The sequence below is a fragment of the Mobula birostris genome, chromosome 22 (genome assembly GCF_030028105.1).
Source record: "Mobula birostris isolate sMobBir1 chromosome 22, sMobBir1.hap1, whole genome shotgun sequence".
Classification (NCBI taxonomy): domain Eukaryota; kingdom Metazoa; phylum Chordata; class Chondrichthyes; order Myliobatiformes; family Myliobatidae; genus Mobula; species Mobula birostris.
Window position 1 is genome coordinate 4,023,845 of NC_092391.1, and position 23,446 is coordinate 4,047,290.

The following is a 23,446-nucleotide window of genomic DNA, read 5'->3' on the forward strand; positions in this document are numbered from 1 at the left end:
TAATAAATTTACTTTGAACTTTGAAGGTCTTGGTCTAAAATGTTGACTATTTATTCCCCTCTACAGATGCTCTCTGACTTGCTGAGATTCTCCACCTTTCTGTGAACGCAGCTTTGATCTCATTTATAACCCTTTTGTATCTCCAGTTTGGATACAAGTAATAGACGTTCCCTAAACCTTTTCCAGACAAAGCAAGATTGTGCTTGTGGAACTGAGTCAAAACAATCTGCGTCTTTCCTTTCTGCCTTCCTTTCCAGTCCTGATGAAGGGTCTTGGCCTGAATCGTTCACTGTTTATTCCTCCTCATAGATGCTGCCTGACTGATTGAGTCCCTCCACCATTTTGTGTCTGTTACAAAATTCCTACAGAACTCCATCATGGATGGTCCTAAGCCTGGCTGCGAAAGCAGCAGGGTTGGACACGGGGCTAGCAAACACATCCTGCAAAAACCCAGAGATACAGAAATGCCAAGACAACTGAAATACTGGTCCAGGACAGAGAACCCTGGCGAGCTGCTCTAAGTGGCCTATTCCCGAAGTAGAAAAAGATGATAAAATTTTTTACAGGGCTTAACAGTAAGGATTGGAACCACAGAAGAAAGCAGTCACTAGAACGTGGAGCAAAGAATAAGAAACTGCTGAAGGAACAGCATCAGTAGAAGCAGAGGACTGGTTAACATTTCGTGTTGAGACCCTGCATCAGGGAGTAAGGATTGTTCCCACCCCCACCCACCAGCTAAAGCATCTAAAACCAGGGTCACAGAACAATGGTCAGCTATTTTATACTGAGAGAAGGAGAAAAAGCTGCAGAAAGTTGTAAGCTCAACCAGCGCCATATCATGCACAATAGCCTCCCTAACATCGAGGACACCTCCATAAAGTGATGCCTCAAAAAGGTGGCATCCGTCACAAAGGACCCCCATCGTTCAGGTTGTGCCCACTTCTCATTGCTACCATCAAGGAGGAGGTACAGGAACCTGCAGACAAACACTCAACACTTTCAGACAGCTTCTTACCCTCTGCCGTTAGATTTCTGAATGGACAATGAGCCCATGAGCACTACCTCAGTACTTTTCCCTCCTTTTGCACCACTTATTTAACTACTCATATATACTTATCGTTGCTTATAGTTTTTTATTATTATGTATTGCACTGTACTGCTGCCACAGAACAACGAACCTCACAACGTAATCCAGTGATTCCGATTCGGAGAAGTCTCTTCATTGAGAGGGCGATGAAAATTTGTAATTTTCTATCCCAGACTTGGTCACCGAGTTCATGCAGAATACAAATATAGATTTTTGGATATTAAGGGAATAAAGGAAAATGGGGACATAAGTCACATTATGAACAGACTAGTGTCACTTTATGTACAAATAATCTATGCACAGTATAGAGGCTACCTTATGTACATATTTATTGTGTGTTTTATCATAGTGTTTGTACATAGAACATAGAAACTTACAGAACATTACAGGCCTTTCGGCCCACAATGTTGTGCCGACCATGTAACCTACTCTAGAATTTCCCTCGCGCATAGCCCTCTGTCTAAGCTCCATGTACCTATCTAAGATGCTCTTAAAAGACCCTATTGTATCCACAAACAGCTACACGGGCAACAGCTTGCTCCCCATATCGTACTGCCCAGGCTGCGTATCTAGACAGCAAGGAGGCAACATTCCTGGTCAATTCTAACCGACGGAGGCCTCAAAAACCAAACCAGGAAATTATAGACTGGTGAGTCTGACATCAGTAGTGGGTAAGTTATTTTAAGGGACCAAATATACAAGTATATGGATAGACACGGACAGGTTTAAAGACCTCTCTGGGAAAAGTAAAGGTGTGGGAGTACGTTTCATGGTGAACAATGCTTAATGCGACCCAGTTAGCGCGCACACCCTCAAATCCTTTTGCTCCCCAGATCTGGAGTACCTTATGCTGCTATGTTGACCTTTTTGGCTGCTTAGAAAATTCATGTCTGTTATTATACATCCCACCACAGGCCGATAACAGCCTGGCTCTCAATGAACTTTGTGAAACCATCAAAATCCATGAACCCACACACCCTGAGGCTGCTTTCATCATCACTGGAGACTTTAACCAACTGGCACGGGCCAGATCTTATGCAAAGTTCTGCCAACATACCTGACCACTGCTACTTTCCTTTCCACAATGCCTACAAAGCACTTCTCCACCCTCTGTTTGGAAAGTCTGACTACTCCTCCATCTTGCTCCTGCCCACCTACAGGCAGAAATGGAAACAGGAAGCAGCCATAGTGAAAACCATCCACTGCTGGATGGGACACATCCCTGTTTTGCCACCTTGACGGCTCTACATAAATCACAGTGGCATCTATTGAGCTCCTGTTGGTCTCTAGAGGCTTTACAGGATTTATCCCTTGCACTGAACTATTTATCCAAGGCTTCCAGTTTGCGGAGCTTTTCTTTTCTTTATTTATTCCCTATTCTAGTTATCTTCTCACCCCTTCTGTTCTCTTCACCAACCTATCACTGTTTCCTGGTGCCCCTCCTCCATGGTCCATTGTTTTCTCCTATCAGATTCCTCCTTCTTCAACCTCTTCCACCGATCTCCTCCCTGCTTCTTCATTCCCTCTTCCACACTCCCCTTCCCCCTCACCCGGTCTCTCCTATCACCTGCAGGCTTGTACTCCTTCCTCCTCTCCCAACCTTCTTATCCTGGCTTCCTTCCCCTTCCTTTCCAGTCCTGATGAAGAAAGACATCAGCTGTTTATTTCCCTTTTCTGTGCTGCATCAGATTGAGAGTAACAATTATTTTGTTCTCCTTAACACCACAATCTACGTTCCCCTTGGCATTATAGGGGCTGCAAGGAAAAGAGCCAGCAGGACTGTCACAGAGGCTGCTGAGCGAGTCCCTAGATGGGTAAGAATCAAGACGGCATGAGCCAGGGACCAGTACTGCTGGGACACAAGCCGGGGCCTGATCAGCCCTGGCTGGGTTGACTAGGTGAGGGTGTTTGATATTGAGAGACCTGAAATACCCAATGACCCTAGGTTACACCACTGATGATGTGCTCCAGCACATTCTAGAATGTACCTTAGCATCACGTACATGAAATGCCATTAAACAATCTTGAATCTTAAAGAGATATGGCACTGAGGCAGATCAGCTGTCACCTTGCTGAATGGTAAAAACGATTCAAAGTGTTATAGCCCCACTCTCAGCACTAATTCTCATGTCTTTGAACCAAATGCATTTTCCCAACATTTAACTAGGGATCCATTCTATCACACTTACATGTTTCCACTTGTGCTGAATCTTTAGTGCCTAGCTGAAATAAATCTTTAATGCCAGGGACTAACTTCTCTATTTATGCCCTTGCAAAATTCAAAATACACATCAAGCTAAGTGTGAAAATATCCAAAAATCCAATTCACTTTTTGCTTAAGACAATTTGGATAACATGCTCCAAGTCCCAAAAGATTATTTTGAACAAATATAAATTGGAGTTAATTCTTGTAAGCCCATGTTCCAACACATTACTATATGTCTGGGTTAGACCTTGACATTTCACTGTCCTTCATTACAACGGCAGTGCAGTGAGAATTACAAGTTCATTATTAAAACAATCTCACATTGTAACAGTAGCCCAGAAACCTATGTGGTTAGAATTGACTCCGAACTTCATCTTGCATAATTACCAAGGGCCAACTGAAATTATGAAGAAGTAATTTGAATTTAAAATACAAATTTTCCTTAATAACTATGATTAGATAGTATCTAAAGTTCCTATTCTTTTACAGCATGTGAAAACACTTGTTACATTTCTATTTACATGAATAACAAGCTTTGATTTTTACTAACAATAGACCATATTATACAGTCTACTTCATAACGCATGGATTAAAATATACTGATTGTAAATTGCTTTGCCTTTTTGCATATTAAGGCTGAAATAATGGTTTTCTATATTTAACGCCAACTTTGCATTTTGTCACTGGAGTAAGAATTTTAATTTTTTGTCAAAAGGAGGTTATAAAATAAACATTTATACACTTCCAATATCTTACATTTTTATTTTATTAAAATTACAGGATTCTTTAAATTTAGAATTGATCACTGAAATTAAAAGTGCGAAACTTGTAATTATTTTCCAACAAATCAATCAGTCTTTGACAACCGTCATTTTGATTAGCTGTCAAAACAATATGCAGGGAAATATCACATCTACACAGAGTGTTGTCACAAGAAAGCAGAATCCATCATCAAGAACCCCCACCACACTCTGTTGTCACTGTCACCATCAGGAAGGAGGTACAGGAGCCTCAAGACCCAGAACACCAGGTTCAGGAACAGTTATTACCCCTCAACCATCAGGCTCTTGATCCAAAGGGGATAACCTCACTCACTCCAACACCCACGACTTATGGACTCACTTTCAAGGACATTTCATGTTCTTTCTATTAATTGCTTACTTTTTTAATGTTTCTTTGTATTTACTGGGAATGCCTGCAAGAAAATGAAGCTCAGGGTTGTATATGGTGACATATATGTACTTTGATAATCAAGGACTCACCTTATGTTTTCGATATTTATAGTTTAGAAAACATAGGAAAAAAATAGAAAACCTACAGCACAATACAGACCCTTCGGCCCACAAAGCTGTGCCTAACATGTCCTTACCTTAGAAATTACCTGGGGTTACCCATAGCCCTCTATTTTTCTAAGCTCCAAGGAAGCTCCAAAACTCCAAAGCTTATTTATTATTGCTTTTTCTTTCTTTTTGTATTTACACAGTTTGTTATGTTTTGCACACTGGTTGTTTGTCCTTCCTGTTGCGTGCGTGCTCCCATTGATTCTATTATGTTTCTCCTATTTACTGTGCATGCCCGCAAGAAAATAAATCTCAGGGTTATATATGGCAACATACATGTACTTTGATAATAAGTTTACTCTGAACTTTTATACTTTGTATATCGGTATCAAATGCATCTTAATGCAATATTCCAAACCTATCAGAAGTATATTAATCTGCGTATTCAGTATCCAAGATGCATCTGCCGACATAAATCATTGCACATTGAAAATTTATTTTAAATTTTTATATTTATTTAGAGATACAGAGTGGAACAGGCCCTATCAGCCATTACAGCCACATCACACAGCAACCCCTGATAACCCCAATTAACCCTAACCTATTCACAGATTAACCTACCCGTAAGACAACGCAGCAGAAGTCGGCCATTGGAGTCTGCGCCGCCATTTTATCATGAGCTGATCCATTCTCCCATTTAGTCCCACTCCCCCGCCTTCTCACCATAACCTTTGATGCCCTGGCCACTCAGATACCTATCAATCTCTGCCTTAAATACACCCAATGACTTGGCCTCCACTGCCGCCCATGGCAACAAATTCCATAGATTCACAACCCTCTGGCTAAAAAAATTTCTTCGCATCTCTGTTCTGAATGGGCGCCCTTCAATCCTTAAAGTCATGCCCTCTCGTACTAGACTCCCCCATTATGGGAAACAACTTTGCCACATCTACTCTGTTCATGTCTTTCAACATTCGAAATGTTTCTATGAGGTCCCCCCTCATTCTTCTAAACTCCAAGGAATATAGTCCAAGAGAGGACAAACGTTCCTCATATGTTAACCCTCTCATTCCTGGAATCATTCTAGTGAATCTTCTCTGTACCCTCTACAACGTCAGCACATCCTTTCTTAAATAAGGAGGCCAAAACTGCCCACAGTACTCCAAGTGAGGTCTCACCAGCGCCTTATAGAGCCTCAACATCACATCCCTGCTCCTATACTCTATTCCTCTAGAAATGAATGCCGACATTGCATTCGCCTTCTTCATCACCGACTCAACCTGGAGGTTAACCTTAAGGGTATCCTGCACTAGGACTCCCAAGTCTCGTTGCATCTCAGAACTTTGAATTCTCTCCCCATTTAAATAATAGTCTGCCCGTTTATTTCTTCTGCCCAAGTGCAAAACCATACACTTTCCAACACTGTATTTCATTTGCCACTTCTTTGCCCATTCTCCCAATCTATCCAAGTCTCTCTGCAGACTCTCTGTTTCCTCAGCACTACCGGCCCCTCCACCTATCTTCGTATCATCAGCAAACTTAGCCACAAAGCCACCTATTCCATAATCCAAATCGTTGATGTACAACGTAAAAAGCAGCAGCCCCAACATGGACCCCTGTGGAACACCAATGGTAACTGGCAGTCAACCAGAATGGGATCCCTTTATTCCCACTCTCTGTTTCCTGCCAATCAGCCAAAGCTCTATCCATGTATGTAACTTTCCCGTAATTCCATGAGCTCTTAACTTGTTAAGTAGTCTCATGTGTGGCACCTTGTCAAAGGCCCGGTATGTCTTTGGACTGTGGGAGGAAACCAGATCACCCAGAGATAACCCACGCACTCCACAGGGAGGATGTACAGGGACTCCTTACAGAGGATGCTGGAATTGAACTCCAGACTCTGGTGCCCTGAGCTGTAGCAGCACTGCATTAACCCTGGCGCCCAAAAGTACTAAGAAGTACTTTGAGATATTTTAATCTGATAAATAGCAGTTAGTATGATGCTATTACAGCTTGGGGTATTCCAGAGTTCAGAGTTCAATTCCAGCATCCTTTGTAAGGAGTTTAGGTGCTTCTCCCAGTATGTGTGCACAGCCAAGCCCTACAGGTTGGTTAATTGGTCACTGTAAACTATCCTGTGATTAGGCTAGGCTGAAATAGGTGGGTTGCTGAGTGGTGCAGCTCATTGGGCCAGAGGAGCTGCATCCCGAAAGAAAGAAATAAATAAAACCAAATGCATGGTAGCATTATGTTATTTTGGAGTACAACATTGTGTCATGAAATTAAAATTTCTCTTTTGCCTCCCACTTTCTTCTGGCTTTACTGGATCCATAGTAAGTTGCAGACAAGACAGGAGGAAGCTAACGTTGGGAGCATGCCTCACTACCAAGATTTCACTTGGTAGTTTACAGCTGGCCACTATCCAGTGGTTTTCCTAAAGCAGGAACTGGTTGTGGGTGTTAACCCTCTACCGGATGTTGGAACACCCAAACAATGCATCATTCTGTGACAACATAATGCGTTGCCTCGCCACACCACAGTCCAGATGATTCCCAATTCGATAAACTGATGTGGCCCTCCATTGGTTGTGGATGACCATGGATGTTTGTCCTAGCTGTCACAGGCAAGCCAGGGCAGTACGATATGGAGAGCAAGGTGTTGCCCACTACAGCAAGCTCCCCCTCTCCACACAGCTGATGAATCCAAAGGAACGGTAAAGGCCAAAACAGTCTGGTACCAGCAGCACTGCAGGAGTTTCCAGTCAACATTGAACTCAACGTTGGGCTGCCTTTGGAACGCCAGCTCTGGCGTTTTTCTCAGCAAGATTATTCAAGGCTCTATTCATTAGCTTCAATCATACCGATGCCCACAAAGAGCAGGGTGAGCTTCTTCAGTGCTCATCGCCCAGTAGCACTCACTCACATCTTCTGTAATGAAATGATTTGAGAGGTTGGTCAGGGCTGGAATTAACTCTTGCTTAAGTACAGACCTAGACCTGCTGCGATTTCCCTATCGCCACAATAAGCCGAACGCAGATGCAATCTCGCTGCCTCTCCACTCATCCTTGGGTCACCTGGACAACGGCAATACCTATGTCAGGCTGCTGTCTATTGATTACAGCTCAGCACTCAACACTATCATACCCTCAGTACTAATCAACAAGTTTCAAAACCTAGGCCTGTGTAACTCCCAATGTAACTGAACCTTTGACTTCTTCATCAGGAGACCACAATCAGTGTGGATTGGAAATAAAATCTCATCAACACTGGCACACTTCAAGGATGTGTGCATATCCCGCTGCTCGAGTCTCTCTGCACCCATGGCTATATGGCAAGGCAGAGATGAAATGCCACCTATAAATTTGCCGATGACACAACTGTCGTTGACAGATTCGCAGATGTGACAAGGAAGCATACAGCAGTGAGACAGCTCATTTGGTTGAGTGGTGCCACAATAACAACAACTTAAGAATACAACCTCGACCTAATCACAGGACAAGTTACAATGACCCATTAACCTACTAACTGGACTGAGGGAGGAAACTGGAGCACGCGGAGGAAAGCCACACGTTCATGGGGAGGATGGACAAACTCCCTACGTACTTACTCTTCTCATTACTACCATCAGTGAGGTGGTAGAGGAGCCTGAAGACGCACCTGTACGTTTTAGAAACAGCTTCTTCCCTCTACCATCAGATTTCTGAATGGTCCATGAACTGTACCTCACCGCATTGTTCTATTTTCGCACTTTTTATTTATTTTTATATACATTGTAAATTAGTTTTTTTTATGTGTTGCACTGCACTGGTGCTGCAAAACAACAAATTTCATGGCATAAAGCTGATTCTGATTTAAAGTTATGCCATGTTCTGCTCTGTGTCACCCTTGTGCTTGCTGATTGACCTTGGCTCCAGTCTAAAAACAGTTTAGCTTTGAAATTCCCATCTTCGATTTCAAACTGCTCGCCCTCCCCATCTTTATAAACCGCTTCCACCTCTGCAAGATGACAGTGCTTCACCATTCCCAGCACTAGTCCCCTAACGTGCTGAACAACCCCTGCCTTCCCATCTTCTCTAGAAACTGCTGGTATTATTTGCATTGCACCTCTCAATTACACCCCGAGACACGGGATCACCTTCGATTTTAATATTATTACCATTCAGATTTGGAATTTTCAGCTGAATTACACATACGCTGAAGATATTTCTGAAAGAAAATTCTTAAAAATTTTCTATAAAGGCCATGAGCAATAAGGCATGGCAGCAGAACTTAGTTAAAGCTGAAGTTAAAAAAACATTATCTCCTGGCAATTTAATTGGAGTTTCTTGATGCACTTTCCAATTGACTTGAATTGTTAACCCCACACATTTAACATTTCCATGTTCCTACAACGTAGAAGATAGAACACATAATACCAGAGCACAGTACAGACCCACGATATTGTGCTGACGTTTCCACTTACCCCCACAAGATCAATCAAACCCTTCCCTCCCACGTATCCTTTCACTTATCCGTCATCCATGCACCTATCTTAGAGTTTCTTAAATGTTCCTGATGTATCTACCTCTACACCACTGCCCGAAGTAGCACTCCCCATTCACCCACCACTGTGTGAAAAAAACCTACCTCTGACATCCTATACTTTCCTCCAATCACCTTAAAATTATATTCCCCCCCCCCCCACCCCCGGCCCTTGCAGCAGCCATTTCCACCCTGGTAAAAAGTCTCTGGCTGTCCACTCAATTTATGCCTCGTACTGTCTTGTACACCTCTAACCAGTCACCTCTCATTCTCTTTTGCTCCCAGCTTGATCAACCTATCCTCATAAGACAATACGCCTTAATTTTTCTACATTATGCAAAACATTCTAAATTAGAACAAGAGGATGGTAAAATATTTAATTCACGCTATTTTCTGAATTTTATTACAGAAATTATCAGTATTAACAAAATCCACATCACATTTTAGAAACAATTTTTTTTAGCCTTAAGTAATTTTGCCAGTAACTGCCCTATAATGACAATCAGCAGACAAGGAACAAAACCTTAGACATAACCTTCAAATTACTTACTTAGGAATTGGCACCCTGATCAGAGTTCCATCCACTTCAGGGTTCAGGTTCATTCCACTTTCCCTTATGGCCTCGGTGACAGCCACTGTTGCCTGTGAACCAGATCAAAAGGTACAGGGCATTAGCAGAATAATTACTTGCAGCTGGCTGTTCCGTCTCCGTCCGGCTAATCTATTTGCCCAGAACATGGAAACGTTTACCTCTTTCACCAAGAATATCAGGAAGTTAGATTCAGCCCAAGCAGCTTTGATCCCACTGCGACTTGTGAGCCAAGTCCCCTTGTACACACACGGATAAACCGTGTCATGGTAAAGGAGGAGAAAGGGGGAAAAAATTAAAAGAACAAAAGTTCTGCCTCTTTGAACAAATTTTTCAGTGGTTTGAGGCAATCTATTTCAGAAACCTCAGATTAATGCTCAGGGGAGTATCTGCAAAACCAAGATTTTAAGAAAAGAAATTAAAGGTTTTTAAAAACTCAAATTAGATATATACATACGTTTTATTACATCTATTAAGTGAATATATTTTCCGAAATATGAATGAGAATCAGAATCAGATTTAATAACACTGGCACATGTCAGTGGCAGTGGTTTGCAGCAGCAGTACATTGCAATACATAATTTCTAAACTATAAATATAAAATAAAGACAAATTATAAAAAAGAAAGTAGGTAGTGTGTTCATGAGTTCAATGTCCACTAGAAATCTGATGGTGGAGGGGAAGAAGTTGTTCCTGAAACACTGAGTGTGCGACCTCAGGCACTCCTGTACCTCCTCCTTGATGGTGGCAATAAGAGGGCAAGTCCTGTGTGATGAGGATCCTTAATGATGGATGTCACCTTTTTGCGGTATCGCCTTTTGAAAGTGTCCTCGATACTAGGGAGGCTGGTGCCCATGATAGAACTGGCTGAATTTACAACTTCCTGTAGCTTTTTCCTATCCTGTACAGTGGCCCCTCCAGTGTTCAAAATTGAAGGAGTTATTGTCAAAGGCACTGATCTGACATCAAGTAAAACACAGGTAAAAAGTTCTAAGAAAAATGTCTGAGCTGATGTAAAGCCAATGAACATAAAGGTCTTCATAATCAAACCCAGATTCCCTCCTAATTGTGTTAAACATTTATTTTATTGTGAACTAGGCACAAAATTACTCACCAATCAGTTGCAAATTGTGTCATGATAAATCACTGGTTGCATAATGGCCTGGTATGGAAACACTATTGCCCTTGAATGGAAAGCTTACAAAATGTAGTGGATACAGCCCAGTCCATCATGGGTAAAGCCCTCAAACCACTGGGCACATCTACGTGGAGCACTATCATAGGATGGCAGCATCTCAACAAGGAACCCCACTATTCATACCATGCTCTCTTCTTGCTGTTACATAGAAACATAGAACATAGAAAATAGGTGCAGGAGTAGGCCATTCGGCCCTTCGAGCTTGCACCACCATTTATTATGATCATGGCTGATCATCCAACTCAGAACCCTGTACTAGCCTTCCCTCCATACCCTCTGATCCCCCTAGCCACAAGGGCCAAATCTAACTCCCTCTTAAATATAGTCAATGAACTGGCCTCAACTGTTTCCTGTGGCAGAGAATTCCACAGATTCACCACTCTCTGTGTGAAGAAGTTTTCCTAATCTCAGTCCTAAAAGGCTTCGCCTTTATCCTCAAACCGTGACCCCTCGTTCTGGACTTCCCCAACATCGGGAACAATCTTCCTGCATCTAGCCTGTCCAATCCCTTTAGGATTTTATACGTTTCAATCAGATCCCCCCTCAATCTTCTAAATTCCAACGAGTACAAGCCTAGTTCATCCAGTCTTTCTTCATATGAAAGTCCTGCCATCCCAGGAATCAATCTGGTGAACCTTCTTTGTACTCCCTCTATGGCAAGGATGTCTTTCCTCAGATTAGGGGACCAAAACTGCACACAATACTCCAGGTGTGGTCTCACCAAGGCCTTGTACAACTGCAGTAGTACCTCCCTGCTCCTGTACTCAAATCCTCTTGCTATAAATGCCAGCATACCATTCGCCTTTTTCACCGCCTGCTGTACCTGCATGCCCACTTTCAATGACTGGTGTATAATGACACCCAGGTCTCGTTGCACCTCCCCTTTTCCTAATCGGTCACCATTCAGATAATAATCTGTTTTCCTATTTTTGCCACCAAAGTGGATAACTACACATTTATCCACATTAAATTGCATCTGCCATGAATTTGCCCACTCACCCAACCTATCCAAGTCACTCTGCATCCTCTTAGCATCGTCCTCACAGTTAACACTGCCGCCCAGCTTCGTGTCATCCGCAAACTTGGAGATGCTGCATTTAATTCCCTCATCCAAGTCATTAATATATATTGTAAACAACTGGGGTCCCAGCAACTTTTTTTTTAAAATCTTTTTCAACTGGGTACCATGAGGAAGAAGGTACAGGAGCCTCAGGACACACTTCAGCAGGTTCAGGAACAGCTACTACCCCTCAACTATAGGGGTCTTGAACCAGGGGGGATAACTTCAGTCACCCCAACTTGAACTGTTCCCACTACCTGTGGGCTCACTTTCCAGAACTCTTCATCTCATGCTCCCGATATTTATTGTTTATTTATTATTTTTTTTTTCCTTTTTGATTTGCACCGCTTGCTGTATTTTGCACATTGGTTGCTTGCCTGTCCTGTTGGGTGTGGTCTTTCATTGATTCTACTGTGTTTTTTGGATTTACTGTGACTGCCCACAAGAAAAGGGTTGCATATGGTGACTTTATATGGATATTGATAATAAATAAATTTACTTTGAATAACAATGCATATTAAGCAGTGAAACTTGGTGTTCACAGAGTCATCTGTTGCCAATGCAATAAATCTTCAGCGGATCTATCCCTATACCTTAGAGAGCCTACTGAAAACGTTTTGGCTAGTACTCTAATCCTGGGTTCAGCATTGCTTTCCCTATCCTTTCCACCCATTCAGTAGTTCCTCAAACAACCGTCCACCAGGCATGGATTTATTAAACTCCTAATTCTAAAGCAATGATTCTCAAAACCCACATGCTGACAAATGTGCAAAAAGGACTCAGTGGGGGTGGGGGGGGGGGTGAGATGTTTTCCTGGCATCAAGGACATAGTCAAAAGGTGATGCCTCAAAAAGATGGTACCCATCACCCAGGACCTGCCCTCTTCTCATTGTAACCATCAAGGAGCCTGAAGACACACACTCAACGATTCAGGAACAGCTTCTTCCCCTCTGCCACCAGATTTCTAAATGGATAATGAACTTATGAACACTACCTCACTTTTTTAAAAATCTTTTTTGTTGCACTACTAATTTAAATATTTATTTGCTTATTGTAATTAATAGTTTTAAATTATGTTTTACAATGTACTGCTGCCACAAAACCATAAGATCATAAGACATAGGAGCAGAATTACACCATTTGGCCCATTGAATCTGCTCCACCATTCGATAATGGCTGACCTTTTATCCCCCTCCTTAGCCCCACTCCCTAGCCTTCTCCCCGTAACATTTGATGCCATGTCCAATCAAGAATCTATCAAGCTCTACCTTAAATATACCCAAACAACCTGGCTTCCACAGATGCTCATGGTTATAAATTCCACAAGTTCACCATCCCCTGGCTAAAAAAATTTCTCTGCATCCGTTTTAAATGGATGCCCCTCTATCCTGAGGCTGTGCCCTCTTGTCCTAGACTCCCCCACAATGGGAAACATCTTTTCCACATCTGCCATGTCTAGGCCTTTCAACATTTGAAAGGTTTCAATGAGGTACCCTCTCATCCTTTTAAATTCCAGCAAACACAGACCCAGAGCTATTAAACATTCCTCATATAACCTTTTCATTCCCATAATCATCCTTAAAAAAACTCCCTTGAACCCTCTCCAATGCCAGCACATCTTCTCTTAAATGAGGAGCCCAAAACTGTTCACAATACTCAAGGTGAGGCCTCACCAGTGCCTTATAAGCCTCAGCATCACATCCTTGCTCTTGTATTCTAGACCTCTTGAAATGAATGCTAACATTGCATTTGACTTCCTCACCACCGACGCCTCTTGCAAGTTAACCTTTAGGCTGTTCTGCACAAGGACTCCTAAGTTCCTTTACATCTCAGATTTTTGGATTTTATCAACAACGTACTTCACAACATATGCCAGAGATATTAAACCTGATTCTGATTTCCCCTCCTTGATCTTCCCATGTGCAAATCTTTTTTGGTTTGGCTTGTGGAAAATTTTGCAAATTAAAGCTGAGGTTAAATGTCAAATACCATGCATTGGCAGCGAGCTGCACCAGGTCCTTTAAACACTCAGGTACTGTATAGGGAGAAGAGAATTGAAAAGGAGATTATAGGCTCCTTCTCCATTTGAAGAGGAATTGGTCACACCTCACCTGAGATGTCCTGCTGGGGTGCAGTGTGCTCCAGCCCTGACAGCACATCCCCAATGTAGATCGTGTGGGTATGCTGCACATTGACAATAGAGACTTGATCTCAATGAACTAATGTAAATGCTAGTGATTCAATGCTATAGATCTGGAGAACAGAGAACATTCTGGTACAGTATGGTCCACAGTGCTGTGCTGACCTTTTAACCTACTCTAATATCAATCTAACCCTTACCTCTCACATAACCCTACATTTTTCTACAACCAAGCAGAGCTTCTTAAATGCCTCCAATGTATCTGAGTGTACCACCACTCCCGGCAGCACATTCCTCACACCCACCACTCTCTATGTAAAGAACCTACCTGTAGACTGACTGTGACAATGAATTCCAAAGATTCGTCACCCCTTGGCTAAAGAAATCCCTTCTCATCTCTGTTCCAGGTGGACTTCCCCACAGTCTATTCTGAGACTGTGCCCTCTGGTCCTAGAATCCCCCACAATAGGAAACATATTTTGCGAATCAAATCTATCTAGGCTTTTCAATATTCAATAGGTTTCAATGAACTCGCTTCCCATTCTTCCAAAACTCCAGCGAGTAAACACCCAGAGCCATCAAACACGCCTCATATGTTAACCCTCTCATTACTGGGATCATTCTCATCACCCTCTCTAATACTAACACATCCTTTCTTAGATAAGGGGCCCAAATTGTTTGTTTTAATGCAGTTGTAACTTAGATGTCACTCAAAATATCTCAGACCTTATTTTTAAATTTAGTCAATGAGTTTATAGTAATTAAACTGCCAGAATGTTGTTTTTCATTGAATGGAGTACACTATAATCTCGTTGTCCTCAGCAATGACAACAAAGCTCTAACCAACTAGCATAACTGCTCCCAATACTCCGTGCGGTCTGACCATTACCTTATAAAGTCTCAGCATTACATCTTTCCTTTTATATTCTAGTTCTGCATTTGCCTCCTCACCACCAACTCAACCTCTGGAAAAGGCAGCTAGAATTGCATTTAGCCTTTAGCCATTGCATTTAGGAGTCCTGCTGAAGGGTCTCGGCCCGAAACATCAACTGTACTCTTTTCCATAGATGCTGCTTGGCCTGCTGAGTTCCTCCAGCATTTTCCATGTGTTGCTTGGTAACATTGCATTTGCTATCTCTTGTTTAGAGAGATGTGGGTCAAACACAGAAATGAGGGAGCAGTTCAGCTGCTGGGCCTATATTACTATAGGACACTTTGACTTCATGACATTAATAAGTAGTCACTAGTCTGGGGAATCAATAATCTACTCTTCTTGTAAAACAAGTTTCTAGTTAAAAAAACAATAAGTTGAAAATCAGAAAAGTAACAGCTGTAAATAAAGAATAGTAATGATTCTGGTATTTTATATAAATAAAAACCCTAGAGACACTGAGGAAATTCTTAGAATTTCGTTTGGGAACCTCATAAATGAGACAGAAAATACAAAGCTGAAATCTCAGTATCAGTCATACACTTTGCTGATACTGTCCTGATAATTGCCTTGCCAAATGAAAATTAGGATATAAAAACATTTAAATAAAGATTGCTTCCAAATTGATAGCTTTCAAATAACAAACAGCGACATGCTCTTTTGATAAACAGTGTTTAAGTATTTTTGCTTTATTTATTTAAAGCCACAGCGCACCACCCAACATCTCCCTATTTAATCCTAGGACAATTTACAATGACCAATTAACGTGGAACATGGAGGAAACAGGAGCACCCAGAGGAAACCCACACGTTCACAGGGATCATACAAACTTTCTTACAAAGGATGCTGGAATTGAACTCTGAACTCCAATGCCCTGAGCTATAATAGTATCCTGCTAGCTGCTGTGTGTTGACTAGCATATGGAAAACTGTGCTGAAGGAACTCATAAGCAAACTTGGGAAAGAATGTGTCGACGTAGTCTTTCTTAGCTTCCTCACAGAAACACAGAATATTCACAACATAGGTGGGCCAAAGTTCAGAACACATGGCTGTGAAAACTGACATCAAGCCTCTTGCCTGAAGAGATAGCCGCTGCCTTTGCCTCCTTACCAGGTCCTGGGTAAAGGAAAACACTGGTGCACCATTTAACACTGTGATTATCTATTGCCTATAACTTCACCCACCCCACCACTGAAATGTTCCCACAACCTATGGACTCACTTTCAAGGACTCTTCATCTCATGTTCTCAATATTTATTATTTATTATTACTTTTTCTCTTCTTTGGTATTTACATAGTTTGTTGTCTTTTGCACATCAGCTGTTTGTCTATCTTGTTAGATGCAGTCTTTCATTAATTCTATTATGTTTCTTGGATTTACTGAGTATGTCCGCTAGTAAACAAATTACAGGGTTGTATGTAGTGGCATATATGCACTTTGATAATAAACTTACTTTGAACTTTCCACTATTTTATACAAACGTTTTCTTGGTCTGGTGGAAAAATGGGTTTCATATAGTTATTCAGAATGGAGACAGGTCCTTTGGCCCAACTCCATAAGACCAAAAGACACTGGAGCAGAATTAGGCCATTAAGCCCATCGAGTCTGCTCTGTCATTTCGTCACGGCTGATCCCAGATCCCTTTCAACCCCATATACTTGCCGTCTCACCATATCCCTTGATGCCCCGACCAATCAGGAATCTATAAACTTCTGCTTTAAATATACCCACCGACTTGGCCTCCACCACAGTCTATGGCAGGACATTACACAGATAACTCATCAATGCTGACCAAGATTCCCATCTAAGCTACTCCCATCTGGCCACGTTTGTCCTGTATCCTTTTAAACCAGGGGCTCCCAACCCGGGGTCCACGAACCCCTTGCTTAATGGCATACAAAGGTTGGGAACTCCTGTTCTAAATGTTGTAAACTCATAGGCTCCATAATAGAAGCAACCCTTCCCACCATCAAGGACATCTTGAAGAGGAGGTGCCTCAGGAAGGTGGCATCCATCACTAAAGACCCTCAGGACACATCACCTTCTTGTTCGCACAATCAGGGCAAAGGGAACGGAGCCTTAAGATCCACTTTCAACAATTCAGAAACAGTTTCTTCCTTTCAGCCATCGGATTTCCGAATGATCCATGAATACTACCTCATTATTTCTTTGTTTATTTTGTAATTTTTTATGCCTTCGCACCGTACTGCTTCCACAAAATAACAAATTTCATATCATTTAAGACAAAGATTAAAACCCTGATTCCAAAACACCTGCTGATTTGGGGTGCTGGTGTTATGCCGAGGATTGACGACTGGGGTTCAAATCGGAAGCACAGAAAATGAGGGCAGATGGCCCGAGCCTCAGGTCCGTGAATCTCTGCCAGTCCACTGGGATAGCTAAAGGCCCAGTGTCTGCTTGTCCGACACTGGAGACCAACGGAGACAAGACTGTCTTTGGGATAGAGGAGCGTGCGTGGGTTGGAGGGAGGAAGGAGGCTTGTTTTGTTATTGTTTTTTTGTTGCTTGTTGTGCTCTACGTTGTTCTGCCAAGCATGGTACACTTTCTGTGTTGGTGCCAGGCTGCTCGTAACACACCCTCACGTGTGTTGGTTGTTAACACAAAAGGCACATCTCACTGCATGTTTTGATGTGCATGTGATAAATAAACTTGAGTCCTAATTCTGATTCTATCCATTTATGGGTCCAAAGTTTGTTTAAAAGTTCTCATCATATCTCTGCTTTTCCTCTTGCCGTTCATTCCACATTCGCTCCACCCTTTGCGTGAAATTGTTGCCTCTTCAGTTCCCTTTTCCCCCTTCAGGTCAACTCAGGAAGAACATTAACTGATTTCCTGATGTTGGATTGACCACAAACAAACCAACACAGTTACGCTTTTAGACTCCAGTGTTTTTAACACTGAATAAAATACACAAGTTATTCATAGACAAAATATTTCAATGTTATGCTGTCATCACACATAGCCAGTGCAGTACATCTTGATCTAGCTTGTTTTGACAGACCAGTTCCCTTTTATTCAAACACAAAGAGAAATCAAAATGCAATAAGTGAGCTCAGTTTGCTATTTTGGTGGTGAAAGGCGAAACGCCGGTGTCTTTCTATATCAATAGTTATAGCAGACAGGGAAGTGGGTTAGAATACAAAAGATAAGCCACCTTACTCCCTGCATTAACTGCATACAATACATTTTTGATAGTTGTCAAACTTAAATGTGTAATATCTGTAATAGAACAGCACACCTTGTTCAGAAAGACTCTTTCTTTTCAAAGTATTCATGTCTTCATTAAAGTGTCACTCGCGAACAGCGGTGCCTTTAGAAGGCAGCATTTATCAAAGGATTATTATCTAGGATATGCCCTCTTCTCTTTACTACCATTGGGGAGGAGGTACAGGAGCCCGAAGACACACAGCAATTTAGGAATAGCTTCTTGGTCTCCACATCAGATTTGTGAACCACCCATGAGCACCACCTCACTCTCATAAACAGAAGAGATTCTGCAGATGCTGAAAATCTTGAGGAACACACAGAAGATTCTGGAGGAACTCAGCAGGTCAGGCAGTACCTATGGAGAGGAATAAACAGCTGATGTTTCAGGCTGAGACCCTTCATCAGGACGGGAAAGGAAGGCAGAAGGAGCCAGAAATTATTCATTTATTATACCTCATTATTCCTTTATTGCACTATTAATTTAATTTAAGGGACACACCTGCCCTAGCATGCAAAGTCACCTCTGGCGGAATGGGTGGATAAAATCAACAATGAGATCCAACTGTCCGGAAGGTGGTTCTGCAACACTCGTGGAGGTCGAAGGGCATGACAAGGCACAGAAGACGTCATGGTCATCCAATGCAACAAAGGAAGACTCTAGTTTGTGATACTTGTTTGTAGTACTGGATCGCACTTCTGCTGTACAAAACAACAGACTTCATGCCAACAACAGGAATTCTGCAGATGCTGGAAATTCAAGCAACACACATCAAAGTTGCTGGTGAACGCAGCAGGTCAGGCAGCATCTGTAGGAAGAGGTGCAGTCGACGTTTCAGGCCGAGACCCTTCGTCAGGACTAACGGATTTCATGCCATACAAGATGGTGATAATAAAACAGATGATTATGAAGTTTCTTCCCCTCTGTCATCAGATTTCTGAACAGTCCATGAACACTATCTTATTGTTGCTTTTTTGTGCACTAGCTTTTGTCGTTTATAGTATTTTTATGCCTTTGTTCTGTAACGCTGCAGCAAAACAACAAATGTTATGTCCAACATCAGTGATGATAAACCTGATTCTGATTCCCATTCACCTGTTGACCACTACAGTTCCTTGACGTTGACATTTTGTCAGAAAGGGTGTCTGATTAATAACAAACTTGACCTTTCAGGTATTTAAAAGGTCATTTTGACAGAGTAGGAAAATGATCAGATCTGAGAAATCCCAACCCAAGCTGTGAGGTTACTCGAAACAATTTGGGAAATATTAGACCATAAAATCCTAAGACATAGGAACAGAATTAGGCTATTCAGCCCATCGAGTCTGCTCTGCCATTCCATCATGGCTGTTTAACATCCCTTTCAATCCCATTCTCCTGCCCTCCCCGTAACTTTTGAGGCTCTGACTAACCAAGAACCTATCAACCACCACTTTAAATATACCCAATGACTTGGACTCCACAGCCGTCTGTGGCAATGAATTCCACAGATTCACCACCCTCTGGATAAAGAAATTCCTCCTCATCTCCGTTCTAAAAGGACGTCCTTCAATTCTGAGGCTGTGCCCACACCCACACTATTGGAAACATCCTTTCCACTTCCACTCACTCTAAGCCTTTCAATATTCGATAGGTTTCAATGAGATCCCCCGTCATTCTTCTAAACTCCAGCGAGCACAGGTGAAGCGCCATCACATGCTCCTCATATATTAAATCTTTCATTGCCAGGATCGTTGTCGCGAATCCTCTTCTCCAATGCCAGCACATTCTTTCTTAGATAAGGGGCCCTAAACTGCTCACAATACTTCAAGTACACTCTGACTAATGCCTTACAAAGCCTCAACACTACAATCTTGCTTTTATATGCTAGTTCTCTTAAAACAAATGCTAACATTAGACATTCAGAATGAGAATCAGAGCCAGTTTTAGTATCGCTGACATATGTCGTGAAATTTGTTGTTTTGTGGCAGCTGTTCATTGCAATTACATAATAATAAAAACTATAAATTACAGCAAGATATCTTAAAACATTAAATTAAATTACATCATATTGTTCAAACCTCTGTACAAGTTGTATGAACAATTTGGTACTGAAAGGGTTATTCTCCCATGTTTTGCTAAAGCATTTTCTGGTTGTTACAAGATGATCTAAATGTTGTAACACGTTAATAGCATCAACAAAAGTGATTCTAAAGCACTTTCCAATTGAATTTTAAATGGCTCAAAGTCTAAGGTATTTCCACATACATCACATATGGAAAACTATGGGAATACAGAGTTAGACACATTGGAAAAACATAACCCTCAGTCCAAAATATGCATTTTCTGACACGGTTGACTTTAAAATATTGATGGTAAGATCTTATCTTTAATCTGATAACATGGAAACAGTAATGCACACACGACAGATGTGCAACAAAAGAAAGCATTTTATTTCAGACTAAATATAGCTTGCTCCAATCAGGGCTTGATGGGTAAATGGCTTGGTACTGAACGGAAAAGCCCAGGGAAGTCTGGATTCAAATACTAGCATATTCCAAACTAGTGAGGTACAATTTTTATTTTTTTTAATTGCGAGTTACATCATGGTTCCAGGAAAGTGGGGCTCATCAGTCATGATTGGCAGCTTATCTAAGAGAAGGAAAACTCTGATCTCAAATCTCCACTGCCTCGCAGCTATACCGACTCATGGGGAAGGCTTCAGGGGTAAATCCAGAGCTGCAGTTTCTACATTGCATTCAATGCTGACTAGCAAGTCCTGTGACGTCATTTGTGCCAAAATATATCGGTCTCCGCTATTCCTTTGGATTCATCAACTGAGTGGAGAGGGGGAGCCCACTGCATGAGCGACAGCTTGTTCCCCACACCACACTGCCCTGGCTTGTGTATCTATTTCAACAGCCAGGTCACAACATCCATGGTACAGCACAGTAAAAGGCCCTTCCACTCCAACGAGCCTGAGTTGCCTAATCAATTTAGAGACCTAAACATCTTTGGAATATGGGAGGAAACTGGTGCACCCAGAGGAAACTCACGCAGTCAAGGGAAGGATATACAAACTCCTTACAGACAGAGGCAGAATTGAACCCAGGTCGCTGGCACTGTACATCAACAATCTTCAACAGGGTTAAAAGTAAAGCAAGATCAGTTATTCACCCCAATCACGCCTGTCGCTCCTAATTCTCTTGCTGTGGGATGTGCTCAGTGACATAAGGACAGAATTAAGCATGGCTACAGTGCCTTCCACAATTAAATCGTCTGCCAATTCAGACTTGCACACTACAATTGATTTCTGAGACAAATTACAATGTCAGAGCAGAAATGGAGTTTGTACCACCTGAACATTAGCGTGCCAGCATGTTGGCAGAGATTAGAGTTCACGAAGACAGAAGGAAAAGAGGACAAACTCTCACTGTTATAATGGCAGTCCTATTCACAACACTTTTGTCTTTACAACCACATTCATAACAGAAAAAGACATTATCAGAGTGGGCAGAGCAATTCCCCACAATTGAAGTGAAAGCTGTGTTTAACAAGCAAACATGTTCCCAAAGACAACAATACAAGGTGGAAGTGTGGCTCATTTCCTTCTCATGAAAGATGCTCGGGAACGGAGTGCTTAAAAGTTAAAGTAAGCTTCGAACAATCCATCATCTTGTCATACAGTAAACAACAGGCTTCATCGGAACTGAGAATTTAACTGAATGGCCCTCTGCTATCTTCCTTTTGGCAATCTTTGGAATATAACAGTAGTACGATGACTCCAGTCGAGTACTGGTGCTCTCCTAAGGGGTTGTCTGTTGGTGGGTCTTCAGTGGCTGTAGAGACCGATCCGGGACTCACATATTCCAGTGCAGTGTGGGCAAGAGTGAGTGGTGGCCGTGGTCAGGGGTTGGGTCTTTTGGTTGTCCAGTCTCTCCTTTCACAGCTGTCACTTGTTCTCTGCGTCACAGCAGAGGTCGTTCTCATGTAGCACAGCTCCCTCTTGAACAGATTTCCTCCAGGTGCATCTATTCAGTGCAATGTCTTCCCAACTTTTAGACATAAAACTGGATTTATTCCGGCTGATTTTGATGTTATCTTTAAAGTTAGTTAACATCTTGTGGAATACAGTTATAGATCCAGTAGCATGTGCTCTTCAAAACAATCAGTAAAGAGACAGAGCAAGGGTGAGAGAAAGACTCTTAACAGCATCAAGGCTTTAGAGAAGGAGCAGAAGACGCTATCTGGATTGGAAGGCATGTGCTATAACGAAAGCTTGGACAAACTTGGGCTGTTTTCTCTGGAAAGGTGAAGGCTGAGGGGAGATCTGATAGAGGGTTATAAGATTATGAGAGGCATGGATATACAGTATCTTTTTCCACAAGTTTGAAATAACTAATACCAGAGAGAATGCATTTAAGGTGAGAGGGGCAAGTTCAAAGGACATGCGAGGTGCAGGTTTTTCCACACAGTGAGTGATGGGTGCCTGGAATACACTGCCTGGGGTGGAGGTAAAGGCAGATAATTAGGGACTTCTTAAGAAACGTTTTGATAGGCACATGACAGAGGAACATGGAGGGATACGGACACTGTGTAAGCAGAGATTAGTCTAGTCAGTCATTTGATTACTAATTTAATTGTTTGGCACAACATTGTGGGCTTGTAGTGTACTGTTCTATGTTGTATTGTTCTGAAACAAGACACAGAATTAGTCAAACCGAAGCATGGAAGAAACTATGCAGCCTAATTCATTGGCATCAGTACTTTCTCTTTAACTACAGCTAAACACTGCAATTACAATTCTTTCAACTTTCCCCATTATCCTTTTCTATTCTCCTTATTCTAATATGTTTTCCATTCCCTATTTAACTGATGATAAGGTTTCTGCCTTTACAGTTAATGGCCATTACTCAATAATTTCATAATTTTCTACATTAAAGCAATTTCTCTCATATTCTTTTAGTTAAGATCTTGAGTTTTTTTTCCCTTCCCTGGCAACTAGAGACACCACTTTTCCCTGTTTGACATCTCAAGACTTCTTTAATGTTTCGAAATGATGAAATGCATTTCAGAGGTTCAGTGCTTTTACCGGCTGGATTGTATGACATAGTGCTTCACAGGAAACTCTAATGCATCGTAGCATGCTGGTGTACAAAGGCACTGATCCACAGGAATGGGATATTCATGATTTCCCACACTGTAAATTCCAAATTTTCAGGAATAGTG

The 23,446-nt window shown here is 41.9% G+C and overlaps 1 protein-coding gene across 5 annotated transcripts in view; it reads right to left on the minus strand.

Annotated features, from left to right (window-relative positions):
* The window catches only part of mrrf (mitochondrial ribosome recycling factor), a 67,197-nt gene that overhangs the window by 13,801 nt on the left and 29,950 nt on the right, over window positions 1-23,446 (minus strand). For 4 of the 5 annotated variants that reach the window (XM_072239935.1, XM_072239936.1, XM_072239938.1 and 1 more), the window contains exon 5: window positions 9,644-9,735. In XM_072239935.1, the coding sequence (XP_072096036.1) occupies window positions 9,644-9,735 (92 nt within the window). Of the gene's footprint in view, window positions 1-1,178; window positions 2,242-9,643; window positions 9,736-23,446 lie in introns of all 5 variants that reach the window. The other variant, XR_011882777.1, reaches the window with a different exon arrangement.